This window comes from Sus scrofa, chromosome 6 (assembly GCF_054392235.1).
Source record: "Sus scrofa isolate SSC_HxYL_T2T_F1_AM1 chromosome 6, Sscrofa_HxYL_maternal_Yorkshire_Landrace_v2.0, whole genome shotgun sequence".
Taxonomy (NCBI): domain Eukaryota; kingdom Metazoa; phylum Chordata; class Mammalia; order Artiodactyla; family Suidae; genus Sus; species Sus scrofa.
Genome location: NC_139388.1, coordinates 101,294,190 through 101,308,708, shown reverse-complemented (window position 1 = coordinate 101,308,708; position 14,519 = coordinate 101,294,190). Strand labels below are relative to the sequence as shown.

The following is a 14,519-nucleotide window of genomic DNA, read 5'->3' as shown; positions in this document are numbered from 1 at the left end:
CCTGGCCAAAATGTTTCCTTTTTCTTTTTTTTCTATTTCTCTTTACAGCCGCACCCCGAGGCACATGAAAGTTCCCAGGCTAAGGGTCAAGTCGGAGCTACAGCTGTCAGTCTACACCACAGCCAGAGCAACGTGTGATCCCAGCCACATCTGCCACCTACACCAAGGCTCACGGCAACACTGGATCCCTAACCCACTCAGCGAGGCCAGGGATTGAACTCATGTCCTCATAGTGGACATAGCAGTAGTGGGTTCATTACTGCTGAGTCACAACAGGAACTTATGTCAATTTCTTGAAAGACTTTTTTCTTCTTCCAATGACGGAATAAAACTGAAACATTCATTTAAGTATTTCATAATTTTATAAAGGCATATTATTCATCACATTTTAAGAATATGAACACTACGTAACTGCACAAACAGCAAGCATTCACACCATTTATTTTCTGTACCACACTATACATATTAGCACCTAATTGTATTAACTTTTACATCCAATTAGTATTGCATTAAATCATTTTCCAATGAGTTTCTGTCTGTAATTATTGGCATCTTAGGACTGGAAGCTCTTTGAGATGAATGATGTCATCATATATTACTTAGATGCCCTTAAGCATTAATGTAAATTAATCCAGTACACAAGGGATTTATATCCGCTTATGTCCAGGGAACCTAGTAAGAGTCTCATATTTTAGACACCTTACTGGAGCACCTTACCTCTCGCTGTTGTCCTCCACAGCATCCTGCATTTTAGAGGACAGCCCTGTGCACCTGTCCCCTGTCAGTTTTTCTTCTTCTAGGCCTATCCTGTTCCCATTGTATTTTTCAGTCATTATTTTGGTTGGTGAATGATCAAAAACAGGACAGACGTCTTCCTTAGAAAGCTCTTTCCATCGTTTCTATATAGGAAAAAAAGAAATGAGAAATAAAGGCAAACACTAAAATTTTGGCTTTCTTTAAGAAAAATTTATGAACTGAAATTCCATATTTAACTTAAGAAAATCCTATGATGTTACACATGAATGGAAAAGGCATTTTGTCATCCTTTTTCTATCTTTGTCTCTTTTAAGTTGAAGACTTAATAAAGCATGGAATATTGCAGCACACCAGTATGGAGTTGAATATAATCTTAATAAAGCTTAGTGGATTTTAACCTGAGACAATCTATACAAGAACTCATTATAACACCGGTCATAGTGAGATTTTTAGCCAAAGCCTGACTCTGCCGGCCTCCTAAGCCCAAAGGCAGTGGTCACTTCAGAAGCAGTGGCCAAGGTGGCACCTGAGTATGACCACTGTCTCCCTGCCGTTGCCACTGTGCAGTTTCCTGGAGAACTAATGGTGAGCTCGCATGTAGGTCCATGCACACCTCAATCTGTCCCCACCAGCTATAGCAGCGGCCCGGGCAGCAAGGCCAGCACCAGGTGAAGGGACAGCTCAGCATGCCTGGACTTCAGAGCAGGCAGGATCCAGACCCAGATGAGGCTCTATTTCCTTCTATAGACATAGGAGGAATGTTACCCACCTCGGGACCTGCTGCAATTTATGCCTAGCAGCATGGGTGACAAACGCTAGCTTCCTTGGGCCTCACTGCCCCCATCCTAGGGACAAGCGGGGGCGGTGGTGGGCAGAATAAACTGGGCCCTGGAAGATTCAGGCAGTGACAAAGCGCGGGCTGGAGAGGGCAGAGGCAAGTGTAGCCTCCGCATGGGGACCCTGCGCCCTCGGTGTCCTGCAGGGGTAGAGCACTTCCGCCCTCTCCCCACCACAGAGAGAGGAGCCAAGGTGGCAGTCTGAGTGCCTATGCTGGCACAAAATGGCCACTTGGCACAGATGGGGTGGCCCTCTTAAAAGTTGCCATCCTGAAAAGCGTGGAGTCTTGGATCTAATGAATAAAGTCTCTAACTTACTGTCTGAGGATTAATGATTCTAAACAGAGACAAACCCCTCAAAACTTATACTGTCCTAGAACTTACACAATACTCATGCCCTCAAGATGCTCTGCTACACCTGTATATTTGAACAATTTGAATAATGCCTGTATATTTAGATTTTGTAAATTGCAGCAAATGCATTGATACACCAATAAACTAGTTTTTAACTTCTCTCATTATACAACAGAGGAATTAAAGATGGCATTTTACCACATTCTACCTTCTCCCAATATAGCTCTTCTATTGCGTAATTAATGCATCTCTTTGTTTTACAGTAGCTGACTCACAAAAGACTCAGAGAATGTAAACCTCTGTAACCTGTCACATTTGGAGGACAGTGAGGAGAACAATTTGGCTAGAAGGAGAGCACGGAGGAGAGCCTGGCCTGAGAGGAGACCGGGAGGGAAGCTGACCTGGGAATGACCTCTGCCCCTGACCTGGGTTCCTGGGGGCCCAGTGCTCCTGAGCAGGGGCTGAGTCCAGGAAGAGTGTTCTGCCAACAGTAGAGAAAGAACTAAACATATGAGAGAAGGACTCATCACTGAGGGGACCATGTCAATTCTCTTCCTTCCCATGACAAAGCTGTTTCACTCAGTCCGAACAGCATTTGTTATATTGGAAAAAATGCTAGTGGGGAAATGGTTCCTCTCTGAGCATATCCCATGCCCACCTGTACTGGTTCTAGGTCCTCAGGAGACCCCCCCCCCCGGGGGAGGCGCTGCCACTGTTACTCCTATCCCCCGCTTTACAGATGCGATGGGCTAATGCGCAGCAGAGCCAGAATTTTGCACCCAGACAGTCTGGGCCTGCTGTGCTGGAGCCCCTCAACAATACCTGTACCTCTGAAGCCATCATCAATTTTAGACACCAGATAGTTCAGAAAAGTACCAAATAAAAATGATACTGTCTCCAGAACTATGCTGGTCAATTCTTCACAAAGGTCTAGTTACAGCAACCCGGGCTCATATTTGGACAAGGCTCAACAATGTCAATAAACAAGCTGATGCCAAAAACCAAGTCTTACTGGACCACTTCCCAGAATAAGCACAAATCCGGAATCTGTCAATAAGAAAAGACTCAGCAGGGGGCTACAGCGTGAGGGGGGAGAAAAAGAGACTGAAGGCTAGTAAATTAAAAAAGAAAAGGACAATGCTGTTTTGCCATGTTTTGGGGCAGCAAACTTTGCTTTCCCATGACACAGGCAAAGAGGCGCCATTCACCTAGTGAAGTAGGAGTCAACACTGCACTCAGCTCCAAACTGAGCGGCTCCCTGTGCCCAGACTCACACCCACGTGGAGCCACTCCCACAGACCAAGTGCAGCTGGGAACACCACCCCAGCTTCTTCTCATGGAGAAAAGCCCCTTGAAAAAGCTGGGGGTGATGTAACTAAACCTGAAACGCACTGTAATTTGCTGAAAGTATATAATTTCCTTATTACTTGATTAGTGGTGTCAACCTGGCAGCAGGAGATCTGACACCATCAAGTTTGATTTGGCAAATTACGCCCCCTGGGAGGTTTCCTGCAATCACCGATCTTAGGGGTCTGTCTACTCATGAGGATGTGGCAACGCCAGCACCTGTACTGCGTGCTTATGGCCACCTCGTGCCAGAAGGATGGAAAGTAAATGGTGTCATTATTAGAGACAACCAGCAATCATGTCTAGTCACCCAGGTAGCGCCAGGCCATGCGGACTGGTGCAGTGAATCACTATAGGTGACTATAATCACACACGTACTTACTGGTTTCAGGCACAATCACTTCAGATGTGAATATTAACAGCTCTCCTTTGTCCTTGCAGGTTCTAAATGATTGTATATCCACCTATGTCGGAAATCTTTACGGGAAAACTAACATGAAACAGTATCAAGAATGAAAACACCATGCCCTTCACATAAATCTACATTAAAGCTCAGGTGAGGACAGATGCTCCCTTCAGTAAAAAGAACTGGGGACAATGCTTTCACGGTCAGAGGCACAGAGACGGCACCCTGGGGTGTGCTGAGGCAGGGAATGCCCCGCCCACCCCATCAATTCACACTGGAAAATCTTCCTTCTTTCTTCTTACAAATACTGAGTTTTCCCAAAAATTAGAGGCAAAGAGGAGGCAGATGGAGAGAAAGAAAAGTCTTTGCATAAATTGAGTATCACATCCTTATACATCAAATGAGATATTTCTGGGGGCACAGGACAGTTAATTCATGCATGCAGTTTGGGGATTCTAGACAAAGTAACTTCTGATCTTTGTAACATTAAATTTATTTATTTTTTTCAGTTTTATTACGCAGTCAATACATAGAATGGAGACTGCTGAGGAAACTAAAGAGCAGGGGGAAGGACACCCTTCACTTCTTGCTGGCCTTCACTGCCGCCTTGGTGATATTTTTTATTTTATTTTGTCTTTTTGTCTTTTTAGGGCTGCACCCATGGCATATGGAGGTTCCCAGGCTAGGGGTCCAATCGGAACTGTAGCTGCCAGCCTACACCACAGCCACAGCAACTCAGGATCCGAGCCACGTCTACAACCTACACCACATCTCACGGCAACGCCAGGGATTGAACGCGCAACCTCATGGTTCCTAGTCGGATTCATTAACCAGTGAGCCACGATGGGAACTCCAATAAAAATATCTTTATGAAAACAAAGCCACCAATCAATTTTGCATCTGATACAAGTACTCAAGTTGTTTGCTTGTTGTTATAAAAGATGAAATATCTACTACATAAACTAAGTATTTCTGTATAAGCCCAGGTCGAATTTTTAATGGGGCAAAAGTACCTAAATTTTCTGATCATATTGATGATTAAATACTTAAACACTCCTTACACGAAAACTTTGCTTTCTTCTGGGTAATAGGCAGGATGTAACATGAGGCTGAGTTACATGGGTGTGAGTATGCATTTTAGAATCTCAAGATGACCAGCTGGGAGTCCCCACTGTGGCTTGGGGGTAGCAAACCTGACTAGTATCCATGAGGACACGGGTTTGATCCCCTGAGGGTCTGGGGTTGCAGTGAGCTGTGGTGTAGGTCCCAGATATGGCTTGGATCTGGCATTGCCAGCTGGATTTACCACGGTCAAGTAAACATGCTTTTCAGAAGGAAGGGAGAAGACAGGTGCTCAAATGGAGTATAGTTACTTGATACACAGGTACTATTTTCCCCCGAACAAGTTTACCTGTATATTTGAATCTCCTTTTATAAATTTTGCTCCTTCTATTATAGTCATATATGAAAATCTGAGTTGATCTGGTGTCTGAATCAGCCCCATTCGGTACTGTCTCATATTCAGCAACAGTTGTTTAATGTTAATATCATCTCCTTTTTCCATCTGCAAGAAAAGAAAAATTATTCAGGCCTTTCACTAAGAGCCCAGGCAAAAGAAACAACAAGGGAAAACTGCTCGGCATTCTGCGGGGCGCTGCCAGAGGAGGGGAAAGTGGGCACAGGGTGCCCAGGCCTCCTGGTCCAGCAGCAGAGGCAGCAACTCTGGTCCTGGGGTGATCCATGCTGACACAGTAACCTCACTCGCTCTGGCTACTGGCTGGTCAAAGGAACGATTTATGACCAGTTCTGGTTTAACGTAAGGATAAATACATCAAGATTCAGGCTCTTTTTCTTACAAAGATCTTGGGAGGAGCAGCTTGGTTTTAGCTCAGCACCTTCAGCCTTCACGTCTGTGTGCAGCAGCCTCCTGAGGGTAGTGGAGCTGAAAGTCGGGCAGAGCCAGACTCACAATGACACCAGGGGGCTGAGGCACCAGCCTCTAACCACCACACCCCCACCCCAACCAGCAAAGAGAGAAGCTGAAGTTGCGTCTGCAGGGAAGAGGCAAATACCTACGTCAGTGTTAACATTTTCCATGAACAGGACAGACACCAGCGTTCTTAAACGTGTCAAAGTTCACTTCAGGAGTGCCTGTCGTGGCTCAGAGGTTAACGAATCTGACCAGGAACCATGAGGTTGTGGGTTCTGCCCTGGCCTTGCTCAGTGGGTTGAGGATCCGGTGTTGCTGTGAGCTGTGGTGTAGGTCACGGACGTGGCTTGGATCCCGAGTTGCTGTGGCTGTGGCTGTGGCTGTGGTGTAGGCTGGCGGCTACGGCTCTGATTAGACCCATAGCCTGGGAACCTCCATATGCCAAGGGTGTGGCCCTAGAAAAGACAAAAAAAAAAAAAGTTCACTTCAAGATAACAATCCACTTGTGACTGAAGTAGATACAACATCAGGCAGAGAGCCAGGTGATACAGGACACATGCTGACACCTGCCCAGGTGAGGAGGAGTGGCATGGGCCTGAATGCGGGCTTCCGGCAACACAGGAACCTTAGGTGATACTAACACGACATGTGCCGAGAGCTTAGGCAGGACGTGTCCTAAGTGTACCGACTCATTTAATCCTCGACAGCCCTGCAAGGAAAATACCACCACTATCCTTAGTTCTAAGTAAGGAAACTAGGGCATGAGAGGAATTCAATGTTATCTACCAGCTGATGTTTGCCAAATACGGGGGGCAGGGGAGGACCTCTTAGTTACGTAACATAAAGCCACCAGGAAAAAGTCTTGGAGAGCGCTAGAAGCACTGCAGACACAACCCCATCAGCCACAAGCAAGACGGAGGAGAAAGGACGTGAATGAGATTTTCGGCCTCTTCTAAAAGAAGGTAGAAGTTTGAAAAACAGAGTTCTGGGATCCTGACGCTGTCAGGACGCTGCCAGCTGCCAGCGGAAACGGTAAAAGGCACGAATGACGGAGGCGGGTGCCCAGAACACTTACCAGGACGAGACAGGTGTCCACCAGAGAAAAGGTGCCTGACCGCCCGATGCCGGCACTACAGTGGATCACCGCAGGCCCATGCTCAGGATCCAGGGAGCCAGACTCTCGCACTTTAAATAAGAAATTGAGAAATGAAGCTGGTGATTCGGGGACTCCGAAATCTGGCCAGGTAGTATAATGAAAGTGAGATATTGTTCTGGTTTCACCACTCTAAAAAGTGAAAATCAAGGGGAAATGTTAGTTCTACGTTTTTCCTTCTTTCTTTTTTTCTTTTTTTGGATGACCTAGTGCCTCTATTTTTTTTAATGATTTCTTTTGTAGTTTTCTGTCAATTTTCTACTGTAGAGCAAGGTGACCCAGTCACACATACATATATACATTCTTTTTCTCACATTATCATGCTCCATCATAAGTGACTAGACATAGTTCCCGATGCTATACAGCAGGATCCCATTGCTTATCCATTCCAAAGGCAATAGTTTGCATCTATTGACCCCAAATTCCTAGTCCATTCCAATCCCTCCCCTCCCTCCAAGGGGAGCCCCTTGGCAACCATGAGTCTGTTCTCCAAGTCCATAATTTTCTTTTCTGTGGAAAGCTTTGTTTGTGCCATATATTAGATTCTAGATATAAGTGATATCATATGGTATTTGTCTTTCTCTTTCTGACTTACTTCACTTAGTATGAGAGTTTCTAGTTCCATCCATGTTGCTGCACTAAGGATTTTCTTTTAAAAACCTAGTGCGGAAAGATGTGTTTTGCGTAATGCTTTGAAACCTTAAGGATATTCTGTACCATGATTTTCCTTTTTCATTTTGCTTTTTACGGCCACACCCACGGCATATGGAGGTTCCCAGGCTAGGGGCTGAATCAGAGCTACAGCTGCCAGCCACAGCCACAGCCACACCAGATCCGAGCCACGAACGTCTGTGACCTACACACCACAGCTCGTAGCAACGCTGGATCCTTAACCCACGCGGGAGGCCAGAGATCGAACTTACAACCTCATGGTTCCAAACTGGATTCAATTCTGCTGTGCCACAATGGGAACTCCTGTAACACTTATTATTTTGATGGCATTTTCTAAGCTTTTTAGGTATTAATTCGTACAACAATCCCATTAAAATTCACTTTCCAGATGAGAAAACTGAAGCGAAGGGCTAAGTAATTTACCGAAGGTCATACATGGGGCAATGGCAGAACCAGGACTGGTGCCATAGCCTCTGCAGCTCTGGATTCCTCCATGAACCTGTCTGTACATGGTGCAGTATTTTAATTCATACATCATGATGAGTGGATGGAGTCTCTATTTTTGAAATTTTCTGCCAGTATAATTTTGCATTCTTTACTCGTTTCTTTTTAAAGAACTCCAGAGTTTTTAAAGGTGTAATTGTCCCCTTCATACCAGTTATCTTTTAGATTCTGTTACACAGGCACAGAATTAAAGAAACAATCTTTCCATTTTTTGTTGAAACTGCTGTAATTGCTGTTTTTCCCCCTGGTAATAATTGTGGTAATAATTTCCCATCCGAGAACTGTTTGCATGCCCTGCCAGTGTGCTGAAATGGTTTACCAAGACGCTAAATGCTTCCTGTCTCTTAAAGCCTGCCTGGCACTCGCCACCACTTCCTGGATATTCCCAATGACCTTTATTTCTGACTAACTCATTATGAAAATGCTCCTTAGCTTTTGCCAACTGCCTTCTGCCCCCAGGAACACTTCTCTGCCTCACACTCTTCACTTCTGTAAACAGCAGTAACTAACACGCCTTTGCACAATTTTCCAACTTTTATTACAGGACTGCTTTGGGAGAAGGGGCCACAGAAGCAACATAAAAAATCCCTGATTTTCCAATGGTGACCAGCTGCAGATTATTACTGTACCAGCCACCTTTCAATACAAATGTAAAAATTAAAGTTAGTTTTCAGGGTTTTTTTTTCTGTGTGTGTGTGTCTTTTTTGCCTTTTCTAGGGCCGCTTCCCTCGGCATATGGAGATTCCCAGGCTAGGGGTCGAATTGGAGCTGTAGCCCCCGGCCTACGCCAGAGCCACAGCAACACAGGATCCAAGCTGCGTCTGCAATCTACACCACAGCTCACGGCAACGCCAGATCCTTAACCCTCTGAGCCAGTCCAGGGATCGAACCCACAACCTCATGGTTCCTAGTTGGATTCGTTAACCACTGCACCATGATAGGAACTCCAGTTTTCAGTTTTTAAAAATAAAATTTCCTGGATTTCCCATTGTGGCTCAGCGGTTAATGAACCCAACGAACATCCATGAGGATGCAGGTTCAATCCCCGGCCTCGCTCGGTGGGTTAAGGATCTGGCATTGCTGTGGCTGGGGTGTCGGCCACCGGCTATAGCTTTGACTGGACCCCTAGCCTGGGAACCTCCAAATGCCGCGGGTGAGGCCCTAGAAAGACAAAAAAAATCAATTAATTAAATTTCCCCCTTTTCAGTAGAAATTAAGACTCCTAAGTCCAAGACTCAGTTATATTAAGTACAACACTGATAAAATACAGTGCAGGAGTTCAAAATTTCTAAAAACTTATACACTCCTAGTTGACCAATTTTTCTTAATATCTAGCTTTCATAATCCCACATACACTGTGATCCCCAGGTTCTCACTATACTGGAAGTACTAGAAGATTTCCCTATTACTAATTAAAATGCTCATTATGACTACTATTATTTTATTTATTTATTTTTTGGCCGCCCTGCAGCATATGGAAGTTCCCAAGCCAGGGATCAAATCGAGCCACAGCTGCTGCAACGCCTGATCCTTAACCCACTGCACTGGACCAGGGATTGAACCCGCGCCCTCTAAAGACGAGGCAGATCACACTGTGCCAGAGCAGGAACTCCTCATCATGATTATTAAAGTTCAAAACACCTCCTTTTAAATTCCAAATGAAGTATGCTAAGTCAAAGCTGCCAGATTCTAAGTACACATATGACTCTGTTGATAGGACAGTCAGGGAAAAGCTCAATTATGTGAATAGAAACCAGCTCAGAGGTAGCCAGGAGCTGGAAGGGGAGGTCAGACAGACTGTGCACAGGCAGCACAGAAAAACTGGGGGGCGGGGGGAGAGTTGTTCTTTATCTTGATTGGGGTGGTGGTGACACAACCGAATGCACTGTCAAAACTCAGACCTGTACACCAAAAAATACGATCTTACTGTACAAGATGAAAGGAATTAAGTTTACTGTATTAAAAGGTGTTTAAAACACTCCAAATTAAGAAGGCTAAACTGTAGCTTCCTTTTAGAAAACCACAAATGGCAGCCATCCAGCACCCATACAGGCAGACTGTTAACTCAATGTCACCTTCGCCTTCAATGGGGCCTAAGACCCCAGGTGGTGTTCGAACCCTTCCTCTGACAACCGCCCTGTTGCAGCCACCAGACATCAGACAGTGCTGACCACGCCAGGGGCCGACCCGGTAGGCCTGCTAGAGGTCCCCACAAGCTGAGCTCCCCAGGGCGTGGCCAGTGCTAGCATCAGTGTGTGTTCAACTGCTGCATCGCCTCCTGCCCAAAGATGTGGTCACCCCACAGTCCTGAGTGACTGCTTGCTTTCTCTTTGCTTGTGTGATTTTGGCTCAAGACTAATGGCCTCTTTCTTTCCTTCAAATTCAGGTCACACCGTCTGGGATCCTCAAAGCGAGTTCCCAGAAATGCTCACCAACGTTCATATAATACAGTCTTCCCCACTAAGAGACCTTTGAAAATCAGTCTTCCCCTACAAGATCAGAATAAAGAATTTCCTAGAGATTAATTTTTTATTAATTCACTCCTACTGAAACAAGATTTAAAAAACATAGCTCACAGAATCACATAATTCCCAAAGGACCATGTGAAGTAATAAGATCCGTATGTTTACGACTAGGGTAGAAAAAAGTTTATATCCGTGACTGGATACCTTTTCCTTCTTTTCTAGGCAGAAAGAAAGGAAGAAAGAAAGACAGAAAGACAGGCGAGGGGAAGGGGCTCCAGAGGATAGAAAGAAAATTCATCTTTATTCGGAATAGTCTCTACATTGAGATGTTACAGTTCCTGACGAACTCCAAGTTTCCAACCTATGGGGGACGCCCCTCCTGGGACACCCACCCCGGCCCACACCCACATCACCCAAGTGTCCTCCATGCAACTGGCACCACGCATGCCACACTCTGCACACAGCGTCAGCTCACTGTTCCTTTTAGGCAAAAGCTCCTTTACAGGTTTGGGAAGAAACCTAAATTTGAAGACTGTGATAAGATGCCAGTAGGATATCTGTCTGTCTGTGAGGCCAGAGGCCATCTGAGCCGAGCAGGCAGGAGCCAGTGGGGAGCTGAGAGGCTTGTGGCAGCTGGGTGCCACCTTGGCCCGCCGGCTTCCATCAAACTCTTCTCATTAGCAATGCAAGTAAAATGACCAACTCTCTGGTCATCAGGAAGATCCTAGACAGCCAACTATTTTCACACCTTAGGTCCGAAAGAAGGTAGCAAGACTTTCATAAGCCCCGTTTCCTTGTCTGTCAAGAGGTTTAAGAAGTGATTACCTTCCAAGGCTAATGAGAGGAACAGGCAACACCTAGGGAGGATCCCGATCCTGCCGCACGTGGAGAATCCCAGAGATCCCCCCATGATCGCCTCTACTGCAACCCCTGGACGCAGCCGCACCTCTCTTCACCCGCCTTTCTCTGCTCCTGGAGAGGGGCAAGGAGTGTCGACCTGCCCCCCAAACACAGTATGACTGTAGAATCTGCACCACACTGCCACCGCCTTAGCTCAGGGCCCTGTGAGTTCTGCAGGGTCACTGAACTGCCCAAATTAGATATGTGGTCAGTCACTCACTCTGGAAGATGACCAGAACTCACCAGGCCAGGAGGAGAGGGGAGCCACAGAGTAGCTGGGACCTAAGCAGAGGGAAAGGTGATGGCAGAGGCATAGTCCAGGGACAAGCTACTGGACAGGCCAGGACAAAGCCTGGGTGTCACAGGAGGTAAAGGTGGACAAGAGGCAAGGGCCAGGCCGAGGACATCTGCATCAGCCACAGAGGGGTTCCTGGAGTGTGGGGGAAGCACCGAGCTTGTTTTAGAACAAGCACTCAGGTGTGTGTGGGTCACAGGGCACTCAGCACAACAGCAGAGGTAAGGGCCCTGCCCATGGGGAGCTGAAAGCTCCATTATGGTGTCCCAAGTACAGACATACTCAAGTGCTGAGCAAGCTGGCAAAATGGTAAAATTTAAATTGTGGGGAGAAGTGTAAGAAGACTTGAGCTATTAGGAACGAGTGCATCACAGACACATTAAGAATATCGGAAGCAGGAGTTCCCGTCGTGGTGCAATGGTTGACAAATCCAGCTAGGAACCATGAGGTTTTGGGTTTGGTCCCTGGCCTTGCTCAGTGGGTTAACGATCTGGCGTTGCCGTGAGCTGTGGTGTGGGTTGCAGACGCGGCTCGGATCCCGTGTTGCTGTGGCTCTGGCGTAGGCCGGTGGCTACAGCTCCGATTCGACCCCTAGCCTGGGAACCTCCATATGCCGCGGGAGCGGCCCAAGAAATAGCAAAAAGACAAAAAATATATATATATATATATATATATATATATATATATATATATATATATATATATCGGAAGCAAGAAGTGAGCAGGAGCTGGTGCAGAAGGTACTCAGGGCAGAAGAAGCAGGGAGAGGAGGACGCCCAGGTGGGCACAGGATCTCAACTCGCTCGACCAAATCCCCCGAGCATCGCACAATCAGGCTCTCAGCCTGCTCTGCAGAAATCTGCAGGGGCAGGAAACACAAGGCAGTCAACACAACAGCCTTCCTGGAACTCAATACACTGAAGCTGGCCAAGGACACAGAAAACTGCGAAAGCCAACCAAACAGAAAAGTCCAAAAGACAAGGAAGTTCTCCAGCTGACCTTAGTTGAGACTCTGAGCTCCCATCAAGACTCAGGAGAGGTAGCTCCTGTTGAGGCGCGGTGGACACGAATCTGACTAGTATCCACGAAATCTGATTAGTATCCACGAGGACGGAGGTTCAACCCCTGGCCTTGCTCAGTGGGTTAAGGATCTGGAGTCGCCGTGAGCTGTGGTGTAGGTCACAAACAAGGCTCGGATCTCCCTCAACTGTCTCTCCCACTGCCCTTGCTCCACCCCCCTTCTCATCCCATCATGGGGGAACCCCTGACACGGATGGAGCCCACCCTGAGTCTCAGGCATGTCAGAGCAGTCAGTCACTGGAGCATTACAACACCCCACAAGGCAAGTAGTCATTATCCTCCTCGTGAAGACGAGAAAATGGAGGTGCAGAAGTTAAGTGATGGGACCGATCTCACAGACAAGGGTGCTAGAGCTGGGATTTAAAATCAGGCCATATAGTTTCAGAGTCTAAGCACTTAACCAAATGCAATTCTGTCTCTCCTCCTGAAATGCTATTTATTCTTTTACCTTGCCTGGCTCTTACTGAACATTGTAAAGTAGAACATAAACAAACTGTTCCTATTGAATCATGGTGGACTCTGAACCCAGGCAGGAAGAAATCACTCAACTGCTAGCAACAGAAATGTGGTAACTGGCCAGCTCTCAGGGCAGCCTCAGCAACTTTAGAGTGAGGGGCTTCCTATATAACAATTAGCATCTTCTCCAAAAAACCTTGTCCTACGACATTAGAAGAGAGGAGTTCTGGTCTGTCACTTATTAGCTGAGAAAGCTGTTTATGGGGAAAAAAATCCTATAATCTAGTGGATTTTCCAGGTTTCTTAAGTATGAAAATCAGGAATATTAAGAACACTCTATCCACATTACAGGCAGGCTGTGTGTTAGATGAAAGTAGCTTGCAAACTGATAAACAAAATACAGGTATTTGTTATACCTATGTAATTGAGGTGTAATCAATTCTCAGGACGGGTTTCAGAAACGGAAAAATATCAAAGCCTACCTCCACCTAAAACAATTTTAATGCCACAAGCAGATGAGGTACCTGGAACAAATAAGTACCAAGAGAAGACTTTTCTGAGCACCACAGGAGTTTAAGGAAATGCAGCTCTGTTTCTGGGAATAAGCACAGAACACCCAGCATCAAGGAGCTGCTGCTGTGTCTCAGTGCAGCACAGAACGTGGGCAGATGGGACTCACGGGTACAGAACAAACATGGTAAGGATGTTTACAAACAAGGCCCAGCCTCCTAATTCCCACCCGGAACCCCTCAGATGACCCAAGAGATCCCATGTAAGCTTAGTTACAAATGCCATGGGAGGCTGGGCCAGCCTTTAGCTCACGGTACACACCTGTGCTTAGCGTGGAATGGAAAACAGGTGTTTTAAGAGAGCAACCATAAAAGGTATTTCTGCACATCTGAAGAGTCTGTATCTCCCTTCTCCATAAAGCCTTTTTTTTTCTTTTTCTGGTTAATGATCACATGCGAATCACTTAATTCACCTAATGCTTAACTAAAACACTATCTTTTTTTTTTTTTGTCTTTTTAGCTATTTCTTGGGCCGCTCCCGCGGCATATGGAGGTTCCCAGGCTAGGGGTCCAATCGGAGCTGCAGCCACCGGCCTACGCCAGAGCCACAGCAACGTGGGATCCGAGCCGCATCTGCAACCTACACCACAGCTCACGGCAACGCCGGATCGTCAACCCACTGAGCAAGGGCAGGGACCGAACCCGCAACCTCATGGTTCCTAGTCGGATTCATTAACCACTGTGCCACGACAGGAACTCCTAAAACACTATCTTGCTTTATAGACTAAATATATTCCTGAAGCCATTTTTAAAGTATTTTCCAAGTTTCTAACAGCATCCAAGAATCACTCTCATT

The 14,519-nt window shown here is 46.2% G+C and overlaps 1 protein-coding gene across 8 annotated transcripts in view; it reads right to left on the bottom strand.

Moving 5' to 3' along the window:
• Positions 1 to 14,519, bottom strand: part of PTPN2 (protein tyrosine phosphatase non-receptor type 2) — a 77,212-nt gene that overhangs the window by 10,071 nt on the left and 52,622 nt on the right. For all 8 annotated transcript variants that reach the window (XM_021096021.2, XM_021096023.2, XM_021096020.2 and 5 more), the window contains 3 exons: positions 6,705 to 6,914; positions 5,111 to 5,263; positions 718 to 899 (listed from right to left, as the gene is read on the bottom strand). In XM_021096021.2, coding sequence (XP_020951680.1) covers positions 718 to 899; positions 5,111 to 5,263; positions 6,705 to 6,914 — 545 coding nt within the window. The remainder of the gene's footprint in view (positions 1 to 717; positions 900 to 5,110; positions 5,264 to 6,704; positions 6,915 to 14,519) is intronic.